Source organism: Drosophila ananassae, chromosome XL (genome assembly GCF_017639315.1).
Source record: "Drosophila ananassae strain 14024-0371.13 chromosome XL, ASM1763931v2, whole genome shotgun sequence".
Lineage (NCBI taxonomy): Eukaryota > Metazoa > Arthropoda > Insecta > Diptera > Drosophilidae > Drosophila > Drosophila ananassae.
The window spans coordinates 4,550,549-4,578,145 of NC_057931.1; the positions used below are offsets into that span (position 1 = coordinate 4,550,549).

General features: G+C 40.1%; 5 protein-coding genes across 24 annotated transcripts in view; 1 reads left to right on the plus strand and 4 right to left on the minus strand.

The window, feature by feature from the left end:
• Positions 1-130: 130 nt before the first annotated feature.
• LOC6503532 (phosphopantothenoylcysteine decarboxylase subunit VHS3) lies at positions 131-1,119 on the minus strand. The gene has a single exon (XM_001964168.4). It carries the CDS (start codon positions 653-655, stop codon positions 155-157), a length of 501 nt encoding a protein of 166 aa, XP_001964204.1. The 5' UTR covers positions 656-1,119; the 3' UTR covers positions 131-154.
• Positions 1,120-1,748: 629 nt separating this feature from the next.
• Positions 1,749-3,684, minus strand: LOC6503531. 2 transcript variants are annotated; one of them, XM_032452875.2, is made up of 3 exons: positions 3,531-3,684; positions 2,994-3,420; positions 1,749-2,938 (listed from the first exon to the last, which is right to left on the minus strand). In XM_032452875.2, the coding sequence occupies exons 1-3, from the start codon at positions 3,531-3,533 to the stop codon at positions 1,962-1,964; spliced, it is 1,407 nt and encodes a 468-aa protein (XP_032308766.1). In that variant the 5' UTR covers positions 3,534-3,684; the 3' UTR covers positions 1,749-1,961. The 2 variants fall into 2 exon arrangements, with proteins under 2 accessions (XP_032308766.1, XP_032308767.1); XM_032452876.2 differs by having other exon boundaries at positions 2,994-3,675.
• A 208-nt stretch (positions 3,685-3,892) lies between these two features.
• LOC116655267 (5-demethoxyubiquinone hydroxylase, mitochondrial) lies at positions 3,893-5,718 on the plus strand. The gene is made up of 3 exons (XM_032452881.2): positions 3,893-4,038; positions 4,862-5,364; positions 5,427-5,718. The coding sequence occupies exons 1-3, from the start codon at positions 4,035-4,037 to the stop codon at positions 5,583-5,585; spliced, it is 666 nt and encodes a 221-aa protein (XP_032308772.1). The 5' UTR covers positions 3,893-4,034; the 3' UTR covers positions 5,586-5,718.
• On the minus strand, positions 4,083-16,079 carry LOC6503530 (protein shifted). 7 transcript variants are annotated; one of them, XM_044716753.1, is made up of 9 exons: positions 15,893-16,076; positions 15,743-15,768; positions 9,971-10,404; positions 6,516-6,773; positions 6,248-6,442; positions 5,741-5,941; positions 4,629-4,724; positions 4,367-4,564; positions 4,083-4,311 (listed from the first exon to the last, which is right to left on the minus strand). In XM_044716753.1, exons 3-9 carry the CDS (start codon positions 10,383-10,385, stop codon positions 4,286-4,288), a joined length of 1,389 nt encoding a protein of 462 aa, XP_044572688.1. In that variant the 5' UTR covers positions 10,386-10,404; positions 15,743-15,768; positions 15,893-16,076; the 3' UTR covers positions 4,083-4,285. The 7 variants fall into 7 exon arrangements, with proteins under 7 accessions (XP_044572688.1, XP_014760980.1, XP_014760983.1 ...); XM_014905494.3 differs by having other exon boundaries at positions 6,516-6,755; positions 15,743-16,076; XM_014905497.3 differs by having other exon boundaries at positions 5,741-5,929; positions 6,299-6,442; positions 15,743-16,076.
• Positions 16,080-17,782: 1,703 nt separating this feature from the next.
• Positions 17,783-27,597, minus strand: part of LOC6503529 (guanine nucleotide-releasing factor 2) — a 28,152-nt gene continuing 18,337 nt past the window's right edge. For 3 of the 13 annotated variants that reach the window (XM_032452852.2, XM_032452850.2, XM_032452845.2), the window contains exons 2-14: positions 25,548-26,114; positions 25,294-25,484; positions 24,652-25,235; positions 24,147-24,589; positions 23,356-23,922; positions 23,151-23,154; positions 22,717-22,826; positions 21,041-21,152; positions 19,979-20,983; positions 19,340-19,915; positions 19,148-19,273; positions 18,962-19,093; positions 17,783-18,902 (exon numbers count right to left, since the gene is read on the minus strand). In XM_032452852.2, coding sequence (XP_032308743.1) covers positions 18,770-18,902; positions 18,962-19,093; positions 19,148-19,273; positions 19,340-19,915; positions 19,979-20,983; positions 21,041-21,152; positions 22,717-22,826; positions 23,151-23,154; positions 23,356-23,922; positions 24,147-24,589; positions 24,652-25,235; positions 25,294-25,484; positions 25,548-26,114 — 4,550 coding nt within the window. In that variant the 3' untranslated portion in view covers positions 17,783-18,769. Of the gene's footprint in view, positions 18,903-18,961; positions 19,094-19,147; positions 19,274-19,339; positions 19,916-19,978; positions 20,984-21,040; positions 21,153-22,716; positions 22,827-23,150; positions 23,155-23,355; positions 23,923-24,146; positions 24,590-24,651; positions 25,236-25,293; positions 25,485-25,547; positions 26,115-27,597 lie in introns of those variants that run through there. The other 10 variants (XM_032452848.2, XM_014905489.3, XM_032452849.2 and 7 more) reach the window with 10 other exon arrangements.

The window sequence follows — 27,597 nt, forward strand, 5'->3', positions numbered from 1 at the left end:
TTTTGTAATTTTTGTGTAAGTCATGTGTTTAGATAACGTGTTAAGACAGATCCTTATCCTTATAGACCTTACTTTTATGTTTATTATTTAAAAAAAAAAAAAAAAAAAAAAAAAAAAAACTAAAAAATAATTACTTTTTATATTCTTTAAAATTTTAAAATGATTTTTTTGCACAGTTTCCGTTGTGGATGAACTGGAAGGTGGGCGCTCTGGTGCCCCCTCGACTCTTCTGGACGATGGAGCAGCGCACCTGGTTGTGGTACTCGCAGGGCGTGGCATAGGTCACCATGTGCCCGTTCCGGAGAACACAGACCGGACGATAGTACCTGGGACAGCTATACTCACAGCTGTCCTCATCCTCATTGTTGTCCATTTCAAAGTCCGGCACGCCATCAAAGTCATCCTCTTCGTCCTCCTCCTCCTCCAGGTCATCCAGGTCATCCAGGTCATCCAAGTCATCCTCGTAATCCTCAAGATCCCGCATATCATCCACATAGGAGTATTCTGAACCACCAGATCCATTGTTTCCATCGCTATCCCGCCAGCTCCACTCCTCGCTGACCTTGTGCTCCGTTTTTCCGCTCTCCGCCCCGACGGAGGACTGCTCCTGGCTCCAGGCCAGGAGAAGCACTGCCAAGAATACCACCCAACGCATGTTAACTGGGTTCCAGAAGAGAGTCAACTGATTCGCTGGCCACCAACGACATAGATATTTAAAACAGACACTCGATTGTGCCACCGATTTCCGTCAGTTCCGACAGTTGTTCAAATAATTTTCTACTTTTAGGTTTTCTAATTTTCTGTTTTTTGTTATTTTCTTTTTTTTTTTTTAGATTGTTTAATGTATTGTTGTTTGTTGTTGTGTCTTACGTCGGTGTTGGGGATTTGATAGCATTATAGCATAAATATTCAAAAGTGAATCAAGGGCATCAGCCCGCCACTACGCAAGGTTCCAACCAAGTTGGGGTTCTTGGATCAGTTCGTCGGCAAAGTGCCGGAGTAGTGGAGGTTTTCCTTAAATATTATTTCTATTTTACCAAAAAGTGTTGAGAGAATAAAAAATAATGGTTCTTAATGGTGTATTTTTAATCAAGTTCCTTTAAAATCAATTTCGAAATTAAATCCTTGCACTTTTTTGCAACAATTCTCAAGTAGTTCTAGCTCTTCTTTGCTTAAGAAAGAGCTCGAATGACAAGAATAAGTTTTTCTAATGACATTTTATATGAATAATAGATATATAGATTATATATATTTATTATTATATTTCTTAAACAACAAAGAGAAGAAGAAATATTTAGATTTTGTCGAAAAACTATTTTTTGTTTAAAAATAGTCTATTCTTTGAAATATTTAAACATCATTCGTCTTGGTTTATTTTTCTGCATCATTTAAGATGTCACACTTTAAAATCGGTTCAGATACGGCTGAGATAATGTCATTAGAAAAAACAAATCGCAGAAATCGAACTTCTATTTATACAAATCCGGCCAGAACCAGTTGAGAATTATTAAACGAGGATGTAATCCTCGATTGCAGGATGAAAGGTAAGCTAGTCTTTTTGGCTATAATCCTAGTTCTTTTTAGGATCTGCTAGAATTCAAGGTTAAAAAAAATAAGAAAAAAATCAAGATTGTATATAGTTTTTTTGAATTTAATAATTAAAACCCTGCATAATTAGCAGAAATTAAAAACAAAATAAAAGCAAATACAATGAGATAGTAATAAACGAACTTTGGAATCAAAATATATATAGATTATACATATATTTGCAAGAAAATATTATTTTTAATAAATCACACAGTGTTGTTTCTCTAAAATTTAGAATTATAAACTAATTAGAAATGTCAACATGAAGCCAAGATATGCAAATTACATTTTTTTTTAGATTAGAAAAAGGCGTGAAACAGGTGGCTTGTTAGCCACGTACCCCTTGGGTGATAAGATTGGGGGAGATTACTTATTTATATCTCGTCCATGTAGCCGTGTTCATAGGCGTGTCGCACCGTTTTGAATATCTCCTCGTTGGCCACGTCACCGGCTATATCAATGGAGAGCTGACGGAAGGCGGCGCCATGCATGTCGGTATCGAAGAGCCGGGATAGCTCAGCGCAATCAGCTTCGGTGCCCAGCAACCACGGCATGAAGTGCATACAGACGAGGACGCCGTAGAAGGCGTACCGCTTGAAGTGGGCCTGGAATCGCTCGAAACTATAGTCCTCCAGCAACTGCTGCACCTTCGCCTCGGTGAGCTCGTCCTGGTGGCGCTGCAACACCAGCTCCAGCATCTCAATCATGCTTTTGTGATACTTGACCAGCAGATCACTGTAGATCTCCTCGCGCTCGGCCGACGGGGTGTTCATGTACATGAAGAAGCTCAAGTCGATGGTTGTGGTGCTGTAGCGCAGCTCCTGGAAATCAATGGCCTTGATGTCGTCCACCTTGCCGTCCTCACCGTAGTGGAACAAGACATTGTTGCGGTTGTAGTCGCCGTGCAGGATGGTGGCGAAATAGCTATCCGGCTGATCCTCGGCATACGACTGGGTGCGAATCTTTTCCAGCAGCTGGGTGGGTTCAGCGAAGTACTTCTCCCGCAGACGCTCGATGGCAGCTGCAAACCCTGGATCCGTGCCCTGCAGCAGTTGCTCCTTCTGGCGGTCATAGAACCCGAAGAACCGATCGAAAGCCACGCGGTAGAGGATTTCGAAGATTCCCTTTCCATCGGGGGACACGAACGGCATGGGCACAATCCCCTGCCGCAGGCGGTTGTACACGTTAGGCTGCAGGATGCGGGTGGCGTATCCCATGGCATGGAAGGGCCCAATCAGGCGCACCATGGCCTCCAGTTGGTCCCGGCGCAGGATAAGTCGTGGGCCCAGCTCATAGCCATCGCCCTTGAGATGTTTCAGAGCCAGCACCGATTCTTTACCAGTAGGGAGTCCTAGAAAGAGAAACGGAGTAAGAAGAGGTTTCCTCCCCTCGATGGAAATACTCACTGTCCACCTGGCCGAACTTGGCGAAGTAGCAGCGCGGCACCCAGTTGGTCACCACATCGCTGGAGAGGTGGCTTTCACGCAGCAGATGCTCGTAGGCGGGCAGGATCTCGGCATAGCCAAAGATCTCGTTGGCAAACTGAATGTAAGAGTTGCTGCTCTTCCGGAACGCCTCGTCGCCCTTCATGAACTTAACCAGCACCACCTCCGATTTCCGGCGATCCGCGATCAACAGTTCCAGCTTGACGGTGTACAGGGCGGACATGAAGCCATCCAGTCCAGTGGAGCACTTCACGCTGTGCGACTCCAGCACGGCATCCTTTCCGAAGTACTGGAAGATGTCGTACACTAAGTATCTCTCGATGTAATCCAATTGCTGTTGCTGGGTTGACATTTTTGTGCAAACTGTTGTGTATGTATCTTCGGAGAGCTGCAATTGATTGGCAGAGTTACTTTCACGCCCAGTTTGTTGACCTTACTGGCAGTTACGATCCCCAATTAACTGTTCCGGGACGAGTGTTGGGGAGCAAGTATTTATACCATCTGCGGCAGATGCTTCTGCAAGGGTTATCATCTACTTATATAGATGTCATCTATAGCCTTGTTGTAAACAAACATAGTCTTGATGAAATTCAATTAAGATACACGTAAGCCCGCTTAGAAAACTATATGTTTATAGTTTGATTTTCAAATTTCTTTACAGCTGACTATCGACTATCGAACTATCGTCAGCTGTTTGTCCAGGATTCCCCTGTCCGCCCTATACATAGTGTGTATAAAGACTAAAAATAATTATAATAAATCTAGAAGCAATTTGAATGCAATGTAATTATTATTTTTAAACAAATTAAAATTAAAACAAAAATAATCGATAAATATATATGATTCGATAGTTTAGGCAAACAAATGTTGTCCATCTCTAGTAAGCTAATTGCCCATCCCTGGTAGCCAGCTGATCCAGCCCTAGTGTGCGGCGTAATAAACATACCTCCCAGTTACTATTATTTATTGATATTGTTCAGTTGCTGACTTGATTACGTGATAATGAGTAAGTAGAGCCCATAAACAAGAGGACCCCGTGACCCCTTCATCTTCTTAGATTTTGTTTTTTATTTAAAAATGTTAAATTACACAAAAATTTGTATCACAATTAGTATTATTTTTGTTTCATCCGTTTGTTTGTTTCATTTTTTGCTGTGAAAAGTGTTTTGTTTTTCTCTTATAGACAAAAGTTTCAAGTTCCAATGAATATTACAATAGCACATGCAATGTCATGGCCCCCATCTGTCTCATTCTTAGTGGCGGGCATGGCGTCTCTTGCCTGTGAAGTAAAAATTCTAGAGTAAAATGGATATAACCATGTCCTTCAAACTTACGGGCATTGCAATGGCGTCCGTAGAAGCCCTCATGACATTCGCAGCGCTTGTGACTGACACAGGTTCCATTCCGGCACTTGCAAATGGAACGCTGCCGGCGTCCGATCTCGCAGTGATTGCCATTAAAGCCACTCGGACAGCGGCACATATTGTTGCCAATACACCTTCCGGAGTTCATGCAGGGAATCACGCACTTGGCTAGGAGTCAGGAGATTGCAAGATTAAATAGTATTCCTCCTGGCAAGGAAAGCCATCTACTCACAGTACTCGCAGTGCAGGCCATAGTAACCTTTGGAGCACTGGCACTTGTCCTTTTGTATGCACTTGCCACCGTTCAGGCACTTTTCCTTGCAAATACCTGGGATTTAAGATTAAAATTAGTATAAGAATCGATAGGGCAGCTAATTTGAAACTAATAATAGACTAATACATGACTAACAACCTAAATAGTGGCTCCTTTGTACTCCCAACTAAAAAAACTGTTAACTTTTACAGGCGGCATGCTGAGAGGAATCCTTTCCAAGCCGGAGACCCATTTAGTCCCACTACGCTACCTCAGCTCTGCAGCAGCACCAGGAACTGGTGGTCCTGGAGAGTGCAGAGCTCTCGCCACACGACCGCAAGCACTGCGTCCACGTCCAAGTGCCCTTACCGACGAGATAATACGCGTGGATCACGCCGGCGAACTGGGCGCCGATCGCATCTATGCCGGACAGATGGCCATCCTGGGCAACGGGCCCATGGGCAAGACCATTGGCCATATGTGGGAACAGGAGAAGGAGCACCGCCGCCAGTTCGAGCAACTCATCCAGCAGCATCGTGTCCGGCCCACGATCATGACGCCGCTGTGGAATGTGGCGGGATTTGTGTTGGGCGCCGGCACGGCTCTGATGGGCGAGAAGGCGGCCATGGCCTGTACAGTGGCCGTGGAGACGGTGATTGTGGAACACTACAACGATCAGTTGCGCCAAATCATGGATTCCCCCAACCCAGACAAGGTAACCGATGCATTCGTGTTTCTTTTTTTGCCAAACTAAGCCCTATTTTGTCTGGATTTCAGGAACTACTTGAGACTATAACGAAATTCAGGGACGAGGAGCAAGAACACCACGATACGGGCATCGATCACGGAGCGGAACAGGCGCCATTCTATCAGGCCATGACCGAGGTCATCAAGTTTGGCTGCAAGACGGCCATAGCAATATCGAAGAAGATCTAGTCAAGGAGCTCCCATCACGGAGCTACCATCTGTATATATAGATATATTGCACATCAAATTACTCGAGCCTATCCGACCTATCCACCCCCTCCCCTTAAGCATTAAAGATCGTTGAGAGTTTTAAGAACCAAGAGATGAGATGATTTTGTACTTACCACCTTCGCACTGGGTGCCCTGGTAGCCATCCGGACAGGTGCAAACGGAGGGAGCTGTGCAGTTGCCGCCGTTGAGGCATTGTGGAAAACAGAAGGCTGTCTCGCAATACTGACCCGTATAGCCGACATTACACTTGCAGATGTGCTTGTCGTTGCAGTAGCCGTTCTTGCCGCACTTCAAGCTGCATTCTGGATCGGGAGCTTAAGTTTTTTTAGTTTAGTTCATGAGTTCATCACATCATTGAGGCAAAAAGCACACACATAACAGACACACACACACAAAACGAAAGCAAAGATACACAGAATGGATACAAGCGACAGAAAGGAAAGGGTATTGGGATATGAAATGGAGACAGTTTCAATCTTGTGGATGTGAAACTGCTCCTTTATGGATAGAAAAGCATGCAGGAAAAGAGTAGAATAGAGGGGACGCACAACATGCGAATACTATATGTACTAGACTATGATAAAAAGCATTGCTTGATTGCTTTATTTCATATACACTACCTTGCAAAGTTGTTAGTGAAGTAGGGTTGGAAGCGTCTATATCATACACACCTCTGTGGGCGCATTCCTTTTTGAAGTTGAGGCGGATGGGTGTGCCCGACAGTGACTTGTTGTGGCGCGTCTGGATCTTGAGGCCGACGTTGAAGGACGCGGTGCCGGAACTGTTGCCGGTGCAGGGCAGGAAGATGCTAAAATCTATCTGAGATAATGAGGCTCAGACCGACAGACCGGCGCCACAACAGTGCCATTAAATCATATAACTACTTACTCTTCTGCTCCTGCGGTATCTTTCCACTTTTCCTGATTGAGAGGGTCGGTGCCTTCAAAATGCTATCGTCCATCGTCTGGAGGCGATCGAAGTCGTAGAAGTACTTCCGTCTGCCCGACTTCCACGTAAAGTTCACATAGTTCACCTCCGATGGTATCACCAGGAAGTTGTACAGCGTCGTGTCCCTCAAATCGTTCGTCACCCGGCCATTGTCGATCGCATACAGCCGTTCGGAGTAGCCTTGGGGAAAGTACATCGCTTAAATTGCAAATCGGATAAGAATAGGAATGAAAATAATGACATCTTATCATAGAATGCTTGCTTATCATCTAGGCATGTCTAAAAAGCGTGCTTTTTTGCAAAGATTTTCTAAACAGGATGGGCTATTTGACTTTCTTTTCCAGAAAGCATGCTTTTTTGATCCAGTTTTCAAGAAAAGCATGCTTTTTTTTATCATCTTTTCTAAAAAGCATGCTTTTTATCTGTATTTTCAATAATATGTTCAATGATATGTATGTCGTTCTAACTTTTATGTCATTATTAAAGCATGTTTTTATGTTTTTTAAAATGTTATCTCGATCTAATGCACGATATGTCGTTCTAAAAGCATGTTTTTTTGTTATTTTATATGCTATTTTGTCCAAAAAGCATGCTTTTTTTTTATTTTAAATCCTATTTTGTCCAAAAAGCACGATTTTTTGTCATTTCAAATAATATTTCGTTCTAAAAGCATGCTTTTTGGTCATTTTCACTGTTATGTCGGTCTAAAAGCATGCTTTTTGGTCATTTTGAGTGTTATGTCGCTTTAAAAGCATGCTTTTTTGCCATTTTAAATTATATTTCATTCTAAAAGCATGCTTTTTGGTCGATTTGAGTGTTACGGCGCTCTAAAAGCATGCTTTTTCGTTGTTCAAGCATTGAACACGATAAGTATTCCAAACATAGAATGTAGAAGATCGGACCCATGTGAATAAGTGATTAACAGCATGGTTTGAAAGACGATCTCCTGCAGTCTAACCAAATATTTATGTGGTGCACTTGAAGCACTTAAGAAAGGGTCACATAGCATGTCAGCGAGCAGTCCGTTGATAAGTAGTTTTAAATAGATTTAAGATTTTCATGTATGTTTCTTGTAAGAGAATTGTAAGAAATAAAAACAGTTTTAAAACAGAACTCATTGGAGTATCACGAGTATTTACGGGGCTCCTCTTAACATTTGGTCCTTCGAGCCGGATCACTTGCTAAGAGGAGCCCCTATACTAATAAAGTTTCGTTTGAAAACTCATTGGAGTTACACCTTATTATAAGGGGCTCCTCTTATCATGTGGTCCTTCGGGACAGCCTGACGTTTTCCCCCCTGTGGTAAGAGACTCAGGTTAGGCTGCGATCTGGGCAATAAAGAGCCCAGTTTAAAATCGCGTAGTCAAACCAAAAAAAAAAAAAAAAACTGTTGTTTCCCCCCAAGGAACGCAGAAAATTAAATTATAAAAATGCCAATAGGCATAATATAAGGCTGCGATCTGGGCAAAAAAGACCCAGTTTAAAATCGTAGTCAGAAAAAAAAAACTGTTGTTTCCCCCCAAGAGGTAAGGAACACAGAAAATTAAATTATAAATAAAAATGCCAATGAGCATTAAATAAGGCTTCGATCTGGCCCAAAAAGAGACCAGTTTAAAATCGTAGTCAGAAAAAAAAAACTGTCGTTTCCCCCCAAGAGGTAAGGAACACACAAAATTAAATTATAAAAATGCCAATAGGCATAATATAAGGCTTCGATCTGGGCAAAGAAGATCCCAGTTTAAAATCGTAGTCAGAAAAAAAAACTGTTGTTTCCCCCCAAGAGGTAAGGAACACAGAAAATTAAATTATAAATAAAAATGCCAATGAGCATTAAATAAGGCTTCGATCTGGCCCAAAAAGAGACCAGTTTAAAATCGTAGTCAGAAAAAAAACTGTCGTTTCCCCCCAAGAGGTAAGGAACACACAAAATTAAATTATAAAAGTGCCAATAGGCATAAAATAAGGCTGCGATCTGGGCTAAGAAGATCCCAGTTTAAAATCGTAGTCATGAAAAAAAACAAAACTGTCGTTTCCCCCAATAGGTAAGGAGCACAGAAAGTAAAATTGTGTAAATGCCAATGAGCATAAAATAAGGGTGCGATCTGGGCAAAAAAGAGCCCAGTTTTTAAATCGTTCCTTTCTATAGTATTTTTTCCGGGAAAGCACCGGAATAAATAACATATGAAACTATAAAAAATAAAATTATAAAGGTGTTGGCGTATCCGAGGCCCTACATCGAATGAGGCCCCAATGCAGCAGTGAGCACCCCAGCAAAAGCAACATCAGTCACAGCAGCAGCAGCACCCCAAGCAGAAACAACATCCGAGCGACAGCAACATCAGGAGCAACAGCAGCCAAAGCAACAACGGAAACAAAAGCATCGGCAAGAGCAGCAAAACAACATCAGCAATTATAGTCATCGGCAAGTTTTGTTTTCTTTTTGGTTTTATAACTTCAATTTAATTTTAATTAAAAAAAAAAAAAGTTTTCCACTAAAAACAAAAAATTAAAAAATATATATAATATTACAGTCCACTAAAATATCGAATGAAAAAAGTTTTCAAGATGTCCACTAAAATCAAAAAATTAAAAAATATGTATAATATTACAGTCCACTAAAAAATCGAAGAAAAATAATAATTAATTTAAAAATGTAAACATAAGTCAAGCACTTTTGTGGCCCCTTGCAGGATGTTCAAACATTAAGTTGAACATGGGAGCTAATAAAATAACTTAAACAATGTTAAACTATTTAAAAATATGTAATAGAATGATATAATTAACAATATATTGTTATCGAATAATCATAATAATAATATTTTTTAATATTGAAAAAAGAAATTTGTAAATTTAATACAAAAGCAGAAATACACATATACATATATAGTCCGCTACCTAGCGTTATCAATGGACAATATAATGAATTTAATATATATAAAATGTACACCTTTTTTGTGGCCCTTTGCAGAATGTTCAAGCATTGAACACGATAAGTATTCCAAACATAGAATGTAGAAGATCGGACCCATGTGAATAAGTGATTAACAGCATGGTTTGAAAGACGATCTCCTGCAGTCTAACCAAATATTTATGTGGTGCACTTGAAGCACTTAAGAAAGGGTCACATAGCATGTCAGCGAGCAGTCCGTTGATAAGTAGTTTTAAATAGATTTAAGATTTTCATGTATGTTTCTTGTAAGAGAATTGTAAGAAATAAAAACAGTTTTAAAACAGAACTCATTGGAGTAACACTTATTTGAAGGGCTCCTCTTAACATTCGTAATTTTGAGCGTTATGTCGTTCCAAAAGCATGCTTTTTGGTCATTTTGAGTGTTATGTCGTTCTAAAAGCATGCTTTTTTATGAATACTGGTGCAGAACTATTGCCACACTTACCTGTTAGATTCTTGAGCTGCTGCTCATTGATCCACAACGAGACGCCGTTCTCCTCGGGGCGGTTGTGACGGTTGTTGCCCCCGTTCCGATCTCCTCCAGCACCACCACCACCGCCGCCACCACCTCCTCCTCCGCCGGCGCCCTGCTGCTTCTTCCGCTGATTCCTCTGGCGATGGGGCACTCCGCCGCTGTCGTTCTCCGTGAAGTTGTTGTCCAACCCGTCGCTGGTATTGCCATGTTGCTCCTCCGAACTGGATGAATCTCCGCCAGGTCGCCGGCTGTTGTTATTGTTGTTGTTGTGATTGCGATTGTGCTGGGATTGGCGGCCCTCGAGCTGACCGATGCAGAGGAGCGTGTGGAGGATGAGGACCAGATAGAACCACTTAACCAGACACCCGAAGCTCTGATGTGTCATATTTCGTCCGGGGCGGTAGCTGTGTGGCGAAAAGCAAACAAATGGATTGGATATACTACCATATACCATAAGGTCTGGGATAGAGAATCCCATAAATAGCCCCATCCCATAGTAGGGAGATTGAAATCCAATATCCAGACCCCAGTCCTCTTGTTTATCTTTCAACAATATTTGCAGATACTCGACGATCTATTTGCGTTTTGCGATTTCGCTGCAAAAATCGATGGCATTATCTATATTTGCCAGCGGATATTAAGTTGATTTTTAGCTTTCAGAGAATCGTTGTTTTGTAAACAAAAAATAGGGAAACAGAACTCTATTCAGGGCCTAGAAAGAGGAGGTTCCAGAACTCACATTATTCCTCTATATCTTGATTAGGTTTTGCCCTAAAAGTCATTTTCTTTTCCCTCATATTAAATACAATATATATATATTATTATATATATTTTTATTATATAATATAGATACATAAAGCATAAACGAAAAGCAATAATGCTAGCCACAAATTGAAGTGTCCCCATTTTGTGGCAACCCCTCCAATTCCAGTCAGATTCAAGCGGTAAAGAGTGATCAGGAAAAATAAAATAAAATAAAAAAAAAATATATATATATATAAGGAAGGGATAGGGGATAGGGGCCATGGGTTGAGAGCAGGTACAAAGTCGTTAGCACTTGGCCTGGTGTGAAGTTACCCAAGACAACGAGGGCAACAGACCGGCGGGGCCCATCCAATCTTAGCCAGCCAGTCGGCCAACCTTGTTACACGGCAGACTGGACTGGACAGCCAGAAGCCAGACATTTAACACGATGAACAAGTGAACGGACAGGCGGACAAGCGGACAAACGGACAAGCGGACAGCAGTCTATCTGGAAAGGGTAACCGGACAGGGGCTTGATCACTGGACTAGTGATGACAGTTGAGTGGCTTTTTAAAAGAGTTTCTTAAAAAACAACTATTAAATAAATAATATTTAAAGAAAAAAATATAATTTATAATTAAAAAAATAGTTATTTTTTTAAGATTCTTGGCCTGTTTCTTGATAATAATATCTTTCAGAGACAACCTACTTCTCCCAAGACTCTAAAAGACAGACTAGAGGTTGAGGGTTATCTGACTCTTCCATCAAGTGGACTAATTGATCCATTTTGTGGATCTTCTTTAAAAAGAAACCCACATATATCCGATGAATAATTGAATGAGAAACGTAGGCGGAAGTACCAGTACCAGTACCAGTACCAGGGAGAACTACCAGAGGGAAGTACTACGGGGAACAACGCAATACTCCCCAGAGAAGCATCATCACAAGCATCGCACGAGATCGGGATCATGATCTCAAACCCCAATTTCTCTATTAATACAAAGAGCGTACGGTACGATTTGTTTTGAAATTATTTTTACTCGATGATACTACTAATTAATGGCGATAAGCCAAGCCAATCCAATCCAATCCAATCCAAGCCACAGAGCACAGAGATACACTCGACTAGTCAGTGAGATAGTGGACTCCAGGGTCGGAATTCAATGGAATTCCTATAAAAAAAAAAAATACAAATATTATATTTAAGTGGAGGAGCCAGGTAGAGTCAAAGGTTGTACTGAGAGCTTTCTGAATCGCAAAAGGTGATCTTGGGAGTCTTGGGAGTGGAAAACCCCATATCGGGTCAATGGAATGACGATGATGCCATAAGGGATCGGATCGTTAATGGGGATCCTTCTGGCTCTGGCCTCTCTCTCTCTCTATATAAGTATAATTGCTACCCAACTTGACCAGCAAAATGGAGACAAAACGGAGTAACAAAAAAAAAAAGAAGGGACAGATTAACATTTTAGTGTGAAACCAGGAGATGGAGTTCGAGTTGGAGATGGAGTTGGAGAATGGTATGGGACTGGGAGCTGGGAGCTGGACTTGGGACAGTTGTGGAGGAGCCAGTAGCTGCAACGGCAACAACAATTTGTTAGCTCTTTACGATTATTGCCTTTCTCACACCTTATTACCAAGAAAATAAAGAAGCATCCACCGAGGGCCCAGTGGACCCAGTGGACAAAACAACAAAAAAATCGGAAAAATATATATACTTATAAAAAAAAAAAAAAAAAAAGAAATAATAAAAAACATACACACAACATCAGCGAGAACAAGAAGCTGTGTGTCTCTGGGATCTGGACACTGCCAGACACAAAAGTTACACTGAAAGAAATAGTTACTTCTTTCTTAAGACTATCAGAATAAATTTCTTTCAAGAGTAGAAAAAACGTATTCCAGGCTCAAGGATCTCAAATATATATTACATTTTAGTTAATAAAATATAAATGATTAAGTTTTGAAATAATTTTCATTCATTTATAACAAAAAAAAATAAAAAAGTGAGGATATTTTAGTTAAAAAAAAGAGAAAAAGTCAAAAAGAAGCTTGAAAAAAGGTTTTTTTTTTAACAAAATATTACAGATTTGATGAAAAATACTTCTAAAAAAGGAATAAAACATTTTAAACCTTTTTTTAAGGCTTAAAAAGATTATTATTCAAGATATATAAGTTTTTTGAAACAAATTAAACAATAAAAACTAGTTTTTTAGGAACAGTTTTTCAAAAAAACCATTAAAAGGTCTTTTAAAAAAATGCCTGAGAAGCAATAAATAAAAATTAGAGGGATCTAGTAACTATAAATCAATAAATATTATTAATTAATATATATTAATTAATTATTTAGTTATAAAACACATAAAAATATAACAAATTTAAAAAAAGAGACCTAAAAAAAACACTTCGCCTAAGAAAGAAAACATTCACCTAAATTATAACTTTCATGAATAAATTAATAAAAAAAATATAAAAATGATGATTAATTTTTTAGAGTGTAAGAGGGGGGAGTGACAGCATCAAGTGCTGGAAATCGCACACTCACACACCCATCGGCAAACAATACACATGACAAAAGAGTGTATACACAAACAAATTGTTGTCTCAAGGAGAAGAAGTCATCGACTAAAAGGATTTCAAATGGAGAATGGAATGGACACACACTTACACACACTAAGCCAAAGACACCTCTACACACACACACACACACACACACACACCTTGCACACCTCTACAGGTACTCACTCAATCAAGAGGTAGGAGCTACCGATTTAAATGATGTCCAGCAACAACTACTCCACTGGCAGCACTTGCAGCTCTGTTTGCTTAATGAAACAACACACCAACACACACACACACACTAACACACACCAGCACACCTTAACACACACACTTTCCCATCAAAGAGAGGCTGTGTGAAACACCAACAAGAACACCTTCGGCAAATAAATCAATCGGTGGGATGAGGTCGACCTGGAAGTGCGCTACTTTCGATTGGGGTGAGTAGGGGAGAGCCTAGTTTCTTCAGGTTTTTAGATACTTTTTATGTTTTTGGGTTTTAAGACATTAATTCTATATTATTTAATAAGATATTTAATGGAAAATGACAAATAAATATGAAAAATAAATATATCTTAGAAAGATTTCTTTAGAAAACTTAAATCCTTGGTCTTATTTTCAAATTAAACTTCTTGTTTTATGATTTAACTTTAATTTTTATAACTTTACTTAGAAATAAAAACATTTTCTTGAGAAAAACTGAAGTCACTTTGACTTTTTTGAACTTTAACTTCTTGAAAGAAATCGAAAAAGAACAAAAAATTAATTAAAATATTTACTTTTTTATTCTAAATCTTTATTGAAGTTCAATTTCCATTTCATTGGCTTTATTTATTAAATATATAATAAATAATTATTTTATTTAAATATTTTAATTATTATTATATTATATTTTTTTGTTGTAGGGTATCTCTTGAAGTCGCTGTAGCCCGTAAGACAGTGCCAGGCATTAATCCTTGCTGCTACTCCTACTAATGATAACGATCACCAATCGAGTGGCAGGGAGGCAGGGTATGTGGCAGGGGCCAGAGCTGGGCCACAGCCGGGTCAGGAGGAGTAGGGGCTATGGCGGGGCAGACAACTGGCGGATAACAACGCCTGTCTCCAAGTGGGCTCAAGTGCCTCCAAAAAGGAAGAGAAGAATGGGAATGGAGCCAGAAGAACGGGAGGAGTAGGAGGAGGTGGAGGATGACTGCGAGACACGCAGGCTGGCCAAGACGGACGACGGAGGACGGACGTGCGGCTGCAGAAGAAGAAGCTACTGGAGAGTCTACAGAGAATTCCGATTCTGGTGATGCGATCGTGTCTCTATATTGCACATGTTTGTGTGTCTTCTGAAGAGGAAAGCAAAGTCAAGTCGGCTCGAGTGGAGATGGGATGTGGAGCTGGGTGCTGGTAGATGGAGTTGGAACTGGAGATGGAGTTGGAACTGGAGATGGAGGAGGAGGAGGAGTTGGAGTAAAGTGAACTAAAGTGAAGGAGTTTTGTGCAGAAAAGCACTGGCCATCATGCCATTTGTTGCATGCTACCCGTATTCGTCGCATACCCTACTACTTCACTCCGTCCACTCCACTCTGTTTTGGAGTTAACCAGTTGCCACCAGGAGGCACCTCCTCCTCCTCCTCATCCTCCTTCATCTGGCAATCAAACGTTCAAGACAATGACTTTCACGCCTTTCGAGCGCGCCAAAAACCCAATGAGCAAGTACAGCCGGGTCCAGACGGTTACACCAATGCTCTATTTTACAAAATATTACTCATTTAAATAATTTAAATATTTTAAATTTAAAATTAAAAAAAAAAAACAACGGGAAAAAACAGTATTAAATTTCATTAAAATAAACTCAACAAAATTTCCTAAAAATCATAAATTTCAAAGAAAAATTGCATTATTCACTTTACAAGGCTTTAGATGATTAAATTTAAATTATAAAAAAATAATATTACTAAGATTAGAATCTTGAGAAATTAAACTTCTTCGAAGAATTTAAAAATAGATTTAAAAAGAAAGTATTAAAAAACAAGAATTCTTCAGAAGATTTCTTCAGAAAACCTAAGTCATTAGACTTTTTTCAATTTAAGCTTCTGGATAAAAAATCTTAACATAAAAATAAAAACATTTTTTGAACTTTTGAAAGAAATTGAAAAAGAATAATTATAAAATAAAATCATTCTTGTCTTTTAAATTCAAATATATGTATATTATAATATAATTTATTTTTGCTCTTATCTCTCCTTGTTTTAGAATTGATGTTTACATTTTTTTTTTTTAAAACTGCGGATAAGACAAAAATTTGACAAAAATCTGACAAAAATATATATATTATAAGTCACTTTTCAAAGTGTGTCAACATTTCTTGCATATTCCCAAAACAAATCACTTTTTAACTCGTTTTTTCACTCTTTTTTTGTGGTTGAATATTCGATTTTTTTTACATACTCGTTAGACTTCAAATTGGCACTTGACTGGAGTCGAAAAAAAAAAATTCAAAATAAATACAAATAAGGCAAAGGAAACCAAACAAAAACCGCGACGGCGAAAAGCTTCCAACTGCAAGGAGCGCACTTTTTTTTTTTAACAATTACTAACCGATCGCGGGTAATTATTTTTTATTTTTATTTTTTATTCAACTCTTAACAATCATTGTTAGACATTCGCATTCGAATTTCACCCGGCGTAGTTGATTTTTGAAATATATTATCGGGTTTAATGTTGGGTTGTTATTCCGCTTCTTATTTTCGAACGACTACGTCTGTCGCTGGTAGGGATGTCGAAAATATAGATTTATATCGAACCACCGATATATTTCCCAGCGCAGCAGAAATGTATATCGAACTAAAATATCGTCTATCGATCGTGGGGAAATATTATTTGTGTGTGGTCACACTGGGATCAAACTCACCACAGCAGTCAAAGCGCGCAATTTAAAATCATTGAAAATGATTTAAAACTGTCCTCCTCCCACGAAATAAAAAGACAAATTTGGCAATTTAAAGGAAAAATACATTGATTGTGTAGCTATTTTTCATTCTTCTTACGAATACACGCATAACATTTAGTTACAAATACATTTACAATTGAAAATTTGCTCTAATTTTTTAGTTTTGTTTTTTGTTTTTTTTTTTAGGAAGGGAGGAAAAGAAAGGCTGGATATTAAATGAAAATTACACTCGATGACATACAAACTAATCAGTTAAGTTTAAACATACATACATATACAAAAGATTTGTTTTTAATTTAAGAAACAGGATAGACACAATAATAATAATATTTAATAATACATAAGTAATACACACAAAAAAAAAATGAGTAAATTGTTATCCTTAGGTTTGTTAGCTTAGTAAACATAATTTATAAGTTTCTTGTTTTAATAATATCGTCTGTTTCTTGGCCTTCCATATATAATATATATATATATTTTTTTGTATATATATTTTAGTTTAGTTTTACATTACATACACGTTCGTAGGTAGTAAAATGTAGATTTTAATTTTAAAAATGATGTTGAAATACAATATACATACATCAAAAATCGATAATAGGCACATACAAAGCAATGACTAAATAAGAGTTATCGGATATATCGGAGTATGTCTATACGCTTTTTTTTTGTTCTTCTCTACTTTATACTTGATTCCGAACCGTTTACCGTTTATCGTTTTTTTTTCATTTTTTTCATTATAATATAAATATATATATATATATGTATATTTTTTAACCGTTATACTGATGGATCGGTTTCGGTGTATGTGTGTTCTATGTAACTGTATCTGTATCTGTGTATCTGTGTCTGTATCTGTGTTCAAGTTCAAGTTCCCGTTATAACAATTTCTATATAAGCAGTACATACAGTATGTAGCTCGATTAGATAAATGAAATACAACTACATATATATCCTAAAAGACAGTCTTGTTTCCTATGTGCGTGTTCTGTATCTATGTGTGTGTATCTGTGTACAAGTGTGTGTATATATATCTTTTTTTTTAAGTGTATTTTTAGGTATTATTAGGTATCAGAATACATTCGATAAGTCGGTCATCGCCAGAAACTAATCAGAACTATATTCTTCAGAGGATATTGGATACAAAAAGTCTTACAGATCTTTTGAAAAAAACAGTTTTTTGAAAGTTTTTGGAAAAACTAAAGGACAGATGACAACGAATGCATCCCAGGATGTAGACACACAAACGCATATAACATCGATGTATGTGTGGGATGTGGCGATTGCTCAGGTCTACTTGTTATCGGAATCGGAATAATCGAAACCTTCAGAAGGCCTTCGATAAACCAATATTTGGCCATCATCCCACACATATTTAACCTCAGGGCTTATATAATTTACATTTTAATATGGAGCTGTTTTTTCTTTTGTATTTTTTATATATATTTTTTTTGTAAGGTATCCTTTTCATCCTTTCGCACGCTTATCGATTTGTATATGTATATCGATTCGCCTATCCATAAATATATATATATATATTTTGTATTTTATGTTAGTCGTACATTTAAAAGCAAATTGAATTTAGGTAATCTCCCATATTATAGTTATTTTTATTTTTGTTTTTAACTTTAAAAGTCGTTTCGTTTAATTGAGTTTTGCGAAATGAAGGTTTTCTTTTTTTTAGTATTTTTTTGATTGATTTGATTGATTGATCGACACACCGCCCACACACTTCCAAACTTCCACTGCTCTTCAGAATCAATTATATATTTTTTTTCTAACACATATAGAAGAAGGATTCTAGATTTTTAAGTTTCTCATTTTTGTTTTTTTTTTTTGGTTTCTCTAGAGGATTGCATTTAAAAATTCACGGCGTGCTTGGTTTTGGTTTTCGGTTTGGTGTTCTGGGATTTTCATATTTTTTGTTTTCGATTCATATAGTCGGCGATCCAGATCGCTAGAGTTTAATAATTAATAGTTAAGTTTGGTTTGGTTGGCCTCTATTTCTCTCTAGAAACGTACAGAAAGTGTTTGCGCTTCTTGTCCCAAAAAATTCGTTGTGTTCGTGTCTGTATAGATTATAATATAAGTTGTTATAAAACGAAGGGGGTTATAGGGATATAGGGATTATAAGGATATAGGGACTCTTTCGATCTCGATCTGTTGGTGGGGAGTTGGCTGAGGTCGTCATAGAGCTTACATATAATAGTTCGACTACTACAGATTGGCTCTTAACTTTCTTTTCTTTTCGTTTCTACTACTGAATCGGTGTATATCTTTTAGTTATGATGTATATATATATATCTCTGCTGCTAACTATAGCTATATATTATTTATAATTTGTATATAAATATATTTATATAATATATATATATATAGACAGAGAATAGCGAACGTTATTGCTCCTCAGACCCCAAATAGAATAGTATCTTATAACTCTCGATCTCTATCTCTATCTCTGATTTGTAGTTAATATATATATATATATATATATGTATATAAAGTTGGTGTTCTGCTGCTGAAGACTAATAGTTAACTGGGCGGCGACCGCGTGGCTTTATCTTCTCCGACACCTGCCACATCTCCTCCTCGCCCATGAAGTCCTTGAAGTTGTCGAAGAAGCGTATGATGCGCTCGTTGCGTCGAAATGGATAGGCACTGCCAGGATATATCAAGGATATTAGATAACAAAAAGTGATTTAGGACTAAGGACTGACCATTTCTTAAAACGTTTCATGTTTACAATTATGTTGTACTGCTGCCAGCGCTTGGAAAAGTTAATAACGCCCTTGGACAGGTAGTCCTGGTTGCCCACATGCACGAATGTCAGATCCTGAAGGACCAGGCCACTAAAAACGATAATCTTTAGTAAGGAAATCAAAGGATATAGGCTGCCAACTCACATATAGGGTATACAGGGAGGATTGGTTTCAGCCAGGGCCTGTCGGTAGGCCCGAAAACTGGAACTGGAATCGATGAGAGTGCAAAAAGAGCTCACCTCCTCCGTTATACCCTTCTGCCACTCCAATCTATCGATACAAAAAGGACAATTATATAGTATTGTATTTGAAGGACAGAGTCTAGTCCTAAGTTACCTTCGGATGGGACCAGAATCCAACGCCGATAACAGGGCCAGATACGAATTGTAGTTGTTCATCTTGCGCAAATGCTTCATGATCTTGATGAACTTGTTCACATGCTTCTCCCGCTCCTTGGCGTCCTGCAGGCGCAGGATCTTGGAGCGCGCCCAAAACGACATCTTATTGAAGTGCTCGGTGAACTTGTTCAGGTTCGGCGACTTCTCCTCGCACTGATCTTTGGCAAATAGTAATACTTCGGGTATCTCGATCTTCTGGAACAGTTCTGCATCCAGCAGGGTCATCTGCTCGGCAATCTCCAGCGACTTGAGATCCAATAGACTGGGCTGACCGGCCCCGTTACCGGACACCCCCGAACCGCCGATGCCGCCGCCGCTTACAACACTCCCAACACTGCCTCCGCCATAATCCAGTTCGCCCAAAAATCCATACACCTTGGGCTCCTTGTAGAGGGTAACCTTCTCCACGAACTTGTTGCGCAACAGCTTGGCCAGATAGAGCTGCCCGGAGCATACCAACTGATAGACAAACTCCACCAGCAGACTCAGTAGCTGGCTGGTGAGATCCGTCGACCTGAAATAAGGATTACAAGGATTAGGATCAACCAGGTGGAGTATGATTCGAAGAGATACTCACGTTAGGTCGTTGACGACACGGACGAGAAGGGAGAAGGTCTCCTTGGCGGCCTTCTGCTTGTTGTCCTGGACTTGACAGAAGAAGTAGGTGTAGCGATGGGTCAGCTTCTCGATAACGTCGATCGGCTGGATGAAGGTGCGGAAGGTGGTGATGAAGGCCTCACTGAACGCTGCATTTCGTACAATCATGTGGAATTGGACAGATGACGTTGGAACGGCCGAGACGGAGACAGAGACAACAGAGGTATTTTTTAGATGAGAGCGAAAATGATTGGGGGATTGGTTAGTTATTTGGGATTGGGTATGGGAGTGGGGTGTTAAATGCTTGCCAGGTTGGACAGGGGCCTCCTTCTTCTTGGATTTCTGGTGATGCCTACCATTGTCGGCGACCTTCTGGACTCGGCTGGCGTGTACAATGAGGGCGTCTATATAGCCGCCCTTCACCTCCGGCCCGTCCTCCTCCTTCCTCTTGAGTATCAGGTATCGTGTAATGTCCACCTCTTCCAGCATATTGATGAGCATCTCCTCGGGTTCTTCCTCCTCCTCCTCCACGTCGTCCTCCTCATCGTCTTCTTCGACTTCCAGTTTGGAAGTAACCACCTTCTGGTCGGGGTTAACTGCCTGGTCTGGATCTCCTTCGTCCAGCAACTGGGGAGAGCTGATCGGCTGACCCACTTCCCCGCCGCCACTACTCGCTGTGGCGGTCGCCTCCTCGCTGGGCAGCTGATGGGAGTAGAAGGTGGAGCCGCCGGCCCTTACATTCTCATTGCTGTCCAGCACCGGACCGGGCTCTTCGGTAGCCAGTTCCTCGCAGACGGTGGCCATGCGGCTATCCGGCCTGGCGCCACCATTCTCGGCCAGGACGGCCGGCTTGGGACTCGGTGGCGGTGTGGTGGTCACCACGAATGGCTGCAACGAGGTGGTCTTGCGCTGCTTGTAGTTCTTCGGCGGCAGGGCGGGCGGTGTCTCCATTTCCGGGGAGAGTTCCTTGCTCATCGGCATGATGCTGGAAGGATTTTTAAGATGAGAGTTTATTTAAGAGATCCTGCAGGATGGTACTCACTTCATGGTCTGGCTGTGGGAGATGTTCCGGCTGATGTTGTAGGCGTGCATCGTATGGCGGTGTTGCTCGATGGACCGTGTGGATGCCGAGCAGATCTCCATGTAGGCCAGAACTGGATGGATATACGGATGGGATGGATGGACAGGAGAAGCAATTAGTATTCTGGCAATAACTCTTCAAAGTCTAAAGAAATTAAAAGCATTTTTTAAGTTGAAAAATCAAACAAAGCCGGTAACGATCCTTGGCACATGTGAGCTTCACCCGGACTGACTTGGCCAGGTTGTTTGGGGTTTGGGATTGGGATTGGGCCCGGTCTCCCACTCCCACACTCTCTCTTTCTCTCTCTTTTTCTCAGTCTCTGACTCTCTCACTCTCACTCACTGGTTGTCAACATCAAGGGTTCGCATCACAAAAAAATCAAAAAAATAAAAAACTTGGAACGGAATGGAGCGGAGCGGGATGAGGTGGAGGCTACGACGATACACAGGTGGGAGCACATATAGATGGGGGTTAGGTGGAACGTAATGGAGGCAACACTTTTAACAAGAACTACAAACAAAACTGTATACAGAACTGGGTCTTTTAACTGCAACTGCAACTGCAACGGCTTTGGGGCACCAACGCGAAAAACCAATCATAGAAAGCGCAGCGGCAGCCACAGAGAAGCAATTTGCCACAAAAAGCCACAACAAACAAACTTCAACTGCTCTTGAATTCTTAATCCCAAACAGATATTCTCAATAAGTAGACTTATTTTGTAAATAAACTATTAAATTTTAAAATGGGAATTAAACTAGAAACTAATAACTTAAACTAACTCAAAGGGGTAGGGCTTTCGGACTGTTCTGTTCTTAATTATTGATTTGAAAATTCTATTTTTTATTAAAAAGGTTTAAAAATTCTATCCTTTTTTTACATTTTTCAAAACTATAACCTTTTAGTAGTAATACCTAAAAATTTCACCTTAATCTGACTATTATTGAATAAGATATAGAAGTTTAATTACAGCTCTCTCTATACTGCCAGTCCTACTAGTTCTAGTTTCAAAAATTACCCAAAAATCACGCTTTTTAGATCTTGTGATCACTATAACTGGAGAACGGCTCCAATGATTTATCTGAAACTTGAAATACTTATTCTTTACAATATTCCTTGTTGAATAAATGAAAAATATTATAGCAATAAATTTATAAACAAAAATTTAAGTAACATTTTGTTCAAAATATATATTATATAATATATAAAAATAAAACATTTTTTAAGCAAAAGTTTTCCAAACTTAGCCTTTTAATGATTTAACTGTTTTTAACTCTTTTAAAAATTATAATTACTTTTAAATACATTTATAAGTATTTATTTTAGCCTTTTTCAAAGAATCGAATGCTTTTTTGACTTATAATTCCCAAGTGGTTTAAGCGTCTAGAAGCATAAGAGCTAATCTAAGACTGAAAAAAGGCTTCTGAAGTGAAAAAAAAGATTTCTTTAAACAATTTCTATTCAAAATAAGAGCCCTTGAAGTTTCTTGCTTTGTTGCTTTTGATTTTGTGCTTTTTTTGTGTCATATATTTTAGTGTTTGGGTGTTTGGATCATCTCGAATCGAAAGAGTTTTGAAAGCATTTTGGGAAATAGTGTTGGATGTTTCGTGTTGGTCCGCTGGAAGAACATACAGACTTACCCGAGAAGGCGACACTCTGAAACACTAGACGTTGGTTGGAACGATAATTTAGATGGGTTAGACTCTTGCGTACAACAATTTGGCAGACTTGCTTCTTGTTTGATAAATTGCTAAAGGGTTTGCGATAATGCGAGTAATGTGCTATAAATAATATATCTTTTTTTTCACAAAAATAACACAAAATAACTACTATCTCTGAGAAGAAGGAAGGAAATCCCCCAAAAAGGACACTGGACTTGTTAGATGCTTCTGTTTGGATTGTTTTTTGACTGATTCGGTGTGGAGTCTGAGGAATGGAGTCTGTTTTTGTCCCAAATGATTTCAAATTTAATATTTAAATTTAAGATTTAAGAAATGCGTGTGAAATGCGATTCTTAACTACAAAACACTATACAATTTTGTTTTTTAAATAAAATACTAAATAGAAGACTCACCGATCTGGCGATTAAAAAATAAATTATAATTACACACAACATTTAAGGATGCATAAAAAATAATATATATTTTTTTTATATATATTTTATGCAAAAAAAATAAATAATAAAAATAATACACATGGAAAAAAAAGAAGGGAAAGGGGGAAAAAAAAACAAAATATTCGATTTAAATAAATGTGCACTGAGAGAAATCCGGACTTACTGTGCTTCTTCTTCATGGGTAGTGGCGGCGGCTCCTCCAGATTCCTCTTATCGAACGCATAGCAGCTGCTCCCGATGAGGCTATGGTGCTTCGAGTGCCACTGCTGCAACTGTGCCTGGTGGCCCAGGTGGGGGTGATGGTGGTGCTGCATATGCCTCAGCTCCGCCAGCTCCGACTGGCTGCTCCGGTGACTCCCCCAACCCGCCTCGTCCGCCTCATCGCCGGCGGACTCGTGCCGGGTCAGCCGATGTCCAGTTTTTGGCGGCAATGCCGGTGCTGCCATTTCCGGTGAAGATCCCCTCAGTATCCCCAGGGATGAGGAGAGGGTTTGTTCCATCTCGCTGCTACTGTACCCGGTGCTGGTGGTGCTCGTCGAACTGGTGGTGGTGGTGCACCTTTGCTGGTAGTCTCCCATGGTGGAGGTGCTATTCCCGCCCGATTCGCTGATGCTGAAGGCGATTTCCGAGTTGCTGCTGGAGGATTTGGTGGAGGATTGGACACTGTAGTCCGAGGAGCGCTTCGACACGCTTTGGGTGGAGGTGCGATATGACTTCATGGACACGAAACCTAAAGCAGGAGAGGGAGCAGAGTCAGTTAGAAGCTCTTGAAAGCTCTTGAGGATTAAGCGGATGTGGACACAAAAAATGGTAACAAAATTAAAGGGAAGAGGAGTAGACTACAACACTTAAAGCGGGCATTACAAGAAGCAGAAATAGAAGCAGACTAGTAGTGGTAGTAGCGGAAGTAGTAGTGCTAGTCATAGGTCATAGGTCATAGGTCATAGCCAGTACCCGATTCGTTGGAATGGCGATTGATGGTGAGTGCCGCGGCTGCTTTCCGCAGTTCCGTATTACTTTCCCCGCCACCAGCCATCACCGTAGTAGTGGTAGTTCCTCCTCCTCCGTCTGGATGTCCTGATCCTCCAGATCCTCCTTGTCCTCCAGCCATAACTGTAACCGGTATGCTGGCCATTTCGCCTTCTAAACGCGTTTGTGGATGTGGATTGGGAAGGTCGGCCACCAGTTGAGTGATTGAGGAACCATCTGACAGACGATTGCGGATGGAATACTCACTATAGCTCAGTATCTTATCGCCGCCATCCATGTCCTGGTCGAGGGCTGGCGGCATCTTTGGCATTTGACGCAGTTGGTCCTCCTCCTCGCGCGAATGGTTCAGCGCCGAGTCGAAGGAGCACTGGCTGTTCTCATCCGGCGATCGTGATCTCACCGACAGGCTGCAAGGAAGAACAATTAGTTAGGAGTCACTGGAAGGAGGTAATCCTAAAGAGAATCTTACTGATCCACGCCATAGTTGAGCAGCGAGATGTTGGAACTGCAGTCCAGGTCGGAGTTGAGGCTGATGTTGTGGGACTGGGCGTAGGGCAGGGGGCTGGCCTGATTGGAGGTGGATGTCGTGGACGAGGATGAGCCAACACCAACTCCTGGACCAACAGTCACCCCGCCCTGCTGGCTACGGCGCTTGGGGGGCAGGGGCGGCGGATTACTGGCCCGATTAGGTAGTGGGGGCTTTGGCGGTGGACTCGTGTCGCGCAGGATGCTCTCGGTGCTGTGGGAGCCGCGCATCGGATTCACGTTGTGCTGCTCCAGGCTGTCGCGCTCCTTGGGCGTCAGTGCGATGTCCGGCAGGGAGGTACGTTGCGCCACAACAGCCGATTCGGCTGCCGAGACTCTCATACTGGCCACCGATCCAATGCCGATGCCCGTTCCTGGCCCACCACTGCCCACTGTGATGCCCGGGGAGGCTGTTACGGCGCCCATGATCTCGGCGGCAGCTCCAATCCCGCCCAGACCGGCGCCACCATACCGAAAGGTGCACTGATCCTGCTCCTTGAGCTTCCCCTGGGCCAAGGTAACGAGATTCTGGAAGGGATTCCCGCAGTTAGTTGGATTATCTTCACTAGAAGGGACAAGGACTCACCCTCACTGCATCCTCAAGAAGATCGATGACCTCCCGGACGTTCTCGTTGCTAAGGGAGGCGCACTCGTCGCTCTCCCCGGAGAGCATCACCTCGTCGCAGAGCTTGATGAGCTTGCCCAGGCTCTGGTAGACCTGCTGCGTGGCGGAGCTCATGGTGGCACTATTCTCGTTCAGCGTATAGGTTTGAATAACTGGAAAAGATCAAAGCCATTGGATTAGAAGGATCTAAGGATCTAGAGGGATCAAATACCCACCGGAGTACATGCTGGCTATGGTCTCCAGGATAACTGTGCCATTCCCCGGCAGAACTTCCAGCTTCTTCTTGAGTATGACATCCCGGAAGTGCTTGAGGGCATTGGAGATGTCCTTGACGTGAGTCTCCAGGGTCTGGGTGGAGCGCTGGACCTCCTCGTTGCTGGGCGGTGGCTTGCAGCCGTGCTTGGAGCGCGGACTGTGCGGCGAATGGGATCTACCCAACGTGTTGTTGGTGGTCCGCATCAGGGAGATTTTCTCGATCAGGTCGTCCTTGAAGGAGCGCGCCCTCCTTGCCAGCTTTGTGCCCTTTAGGCTGTTCTTATGGCCCGATGATCCGGCACTTGGCGGTGCTGGTGGTGGTGCTCCGGATGATCCTCCTCCGCCTCGGGGAGTTCCTGGAGCTTGGTGGTGCGTGCTGGGCGGGAGTGTGCTGGAAGCTGAGGATGCGGCGGCCGAGTAGCTGTTGCCACTGTTGAGGCTGTTGTTGCTGCTGCTGCTGCAGCCACCGCCGCTGCCGCCGCCGCTGGAGCAGGTGCCGGGCGTGGATGGAGAACTGATGCTGCCGTCTGCAAGAAAAAAAAAAAAAAATCAAAATAAATTAACAAAAATTAAAAACACAATCAAGTTGCCAAAAAGCCACATTCTTGAAACAAATAAGGCCAAAAGCAAGTGTTGGCCAAAAGCCATTTCTTGGCCAAAATGAGTTCCGCCTTCTGCCTCTTATTCTCCATTTTTTATTTCAAAATCAAATAATTAAAATTCAAGTCTTAAATAATCACATTTTTATGTTGAAAGCCCCATTAAAAAAAACATTAAAAATATAAACAATTTGCTGTTGCATCACAAAAGTGCAGCAATATCCCGTTTTCAATTGCACTTTTAAGAAAACAAACAAATTTTGAAATAGTTGGCATTTTCTAAGCCACGTCAGCCTTCAGAAATTAAGAATTATTTTTTATTCTATTTATTTTTTTTTTTTTAATAGCTGCTTGAGTGCTACCTTTGAGAATCGAGGAGGAGGGCGCTTTCTTTTTAATTAATATTTATTTTATTTTAAAATTTTATAATTAAAAATATTTTTTATTAATTATTTTTTTTTTAATCTTTTTAAGCCTGCTTAAGTGCTACCTTTGAGAATCGAGGAGGAGGGCGCTGTTTTTAATTAATAATTTTTTTAAATATTTATAAATAAAAGATTTTAATATTTATATATATTTTTTTTTAAATATTTTTTTAGCCCGCTTAAGTGCTACCTATGAGAATCGAGGAGGAGGGCTCTGTTCTTTTAATTATTTATTTTAAAATAAATTACCAAAAATATTTTTTATTATTTATTTATTTAATTATTTTTTTTTAAATCTTTTTAAGGCTACTTAAGTGCAACCTATGAGAATCGAGGAGGAGGGCGCTGTTTTTTTAATTATTTATTTATTTTATTTAAAAATAAATTACCAAATATATTTTTTATTATTTATTTAATTAATTTTTTTTAATCTTTTTAAGGCCATTTAAGTGCAACCTATGAGAATCGAGGAGGAGGGCGCTGTTTTTTAATAATTTATTTTTATTTATTTTTTAAATAATCATTATTTCAGCCTTTAAATTTCAATTTTAAATGTGAAAACCCTTTCTAATAGCTCTATATTTTGAGCCTGAGGGGGTAAAACACTCAAAAACAATTTCCAAACCACAAAAATATTAAAAAAAAAAACAATTACAAGTGGAATTCGTTCAAGCGCAGAAAACTATTTGTTTATTGCACTTTTTTTTAAATTGTTTGTTGTTGGTAGTTTATTGTTTTTGTTTTTCTTTATCCAGGTGTTACCTGGGTATTACCTGGGACTTGTAGAGTATACATATATCATTAACAGGTATAGGATTTAAGTTTATTTTAAGTTTTAAAGTTTAGGCTTTAAAGAAGTGACTTTTAGAGTAACTTTCAGAGAAAATAAAAGAAAAGAAAGTGTCGAAAAGCAAGTACTGAGTATCAGAGGGTCTATATTATTATTGTTTATTATATTTTTGCTATTTTTGAGGTGTAACTTTAAA

Excerpts from the sequence above, each read along its gene's own strand:
- LOC6503530 (XM_044716753.1), bottom strand. The coding sequence starts at position 10,385 with ATGACACATCAGAGCTTCGGGTGTCTGGTTAAGTGGTTCTATCTGGTC. Across the intron at positions 6,443-6,515 it reads GATACCGCAGGAGCAGAAGA|ATTTTAGCATCTTCCTGCCC; the intron begins GTAAGTAGTTAT and ends TATCTCAGATAG. Across the intron at positions 5,942-6,247 it reads TTCACTAACAACTTTGCAAG|CTCCCGATCCAGAATGCAGC; the intron begins GTAGTGTATATG and ends AAAAAACTTAAG.
- LOC116655267 (XM_032452881.2), top strand. Across the intron at positions 5,365-5,426 it reads ATTCCCCCAACCCAGACAAG|GAACTACTTGAGACTATAAC; the intron begins GTAACCGATGCA and ends TCTGGATTTCAG.
- LOC6503531 (XM_032452875.2), bottom strand. Across the intron at positions 2,939-2,993 it reads CAAGTTCGGCCAGGTGGACA|GACTCCCTACTGGTAAAGAA; the intron begins GTGAGTATTTCC and ends TTCTCTTTCTAG.
- LOC6503532 (XM_001964168.4), bottom strand. The coding sequence starts at position 655 with ATGCGTTGGGTGGTATTCTTGGCAGTGCTTCTCCTGGCCTGGAGCCAG.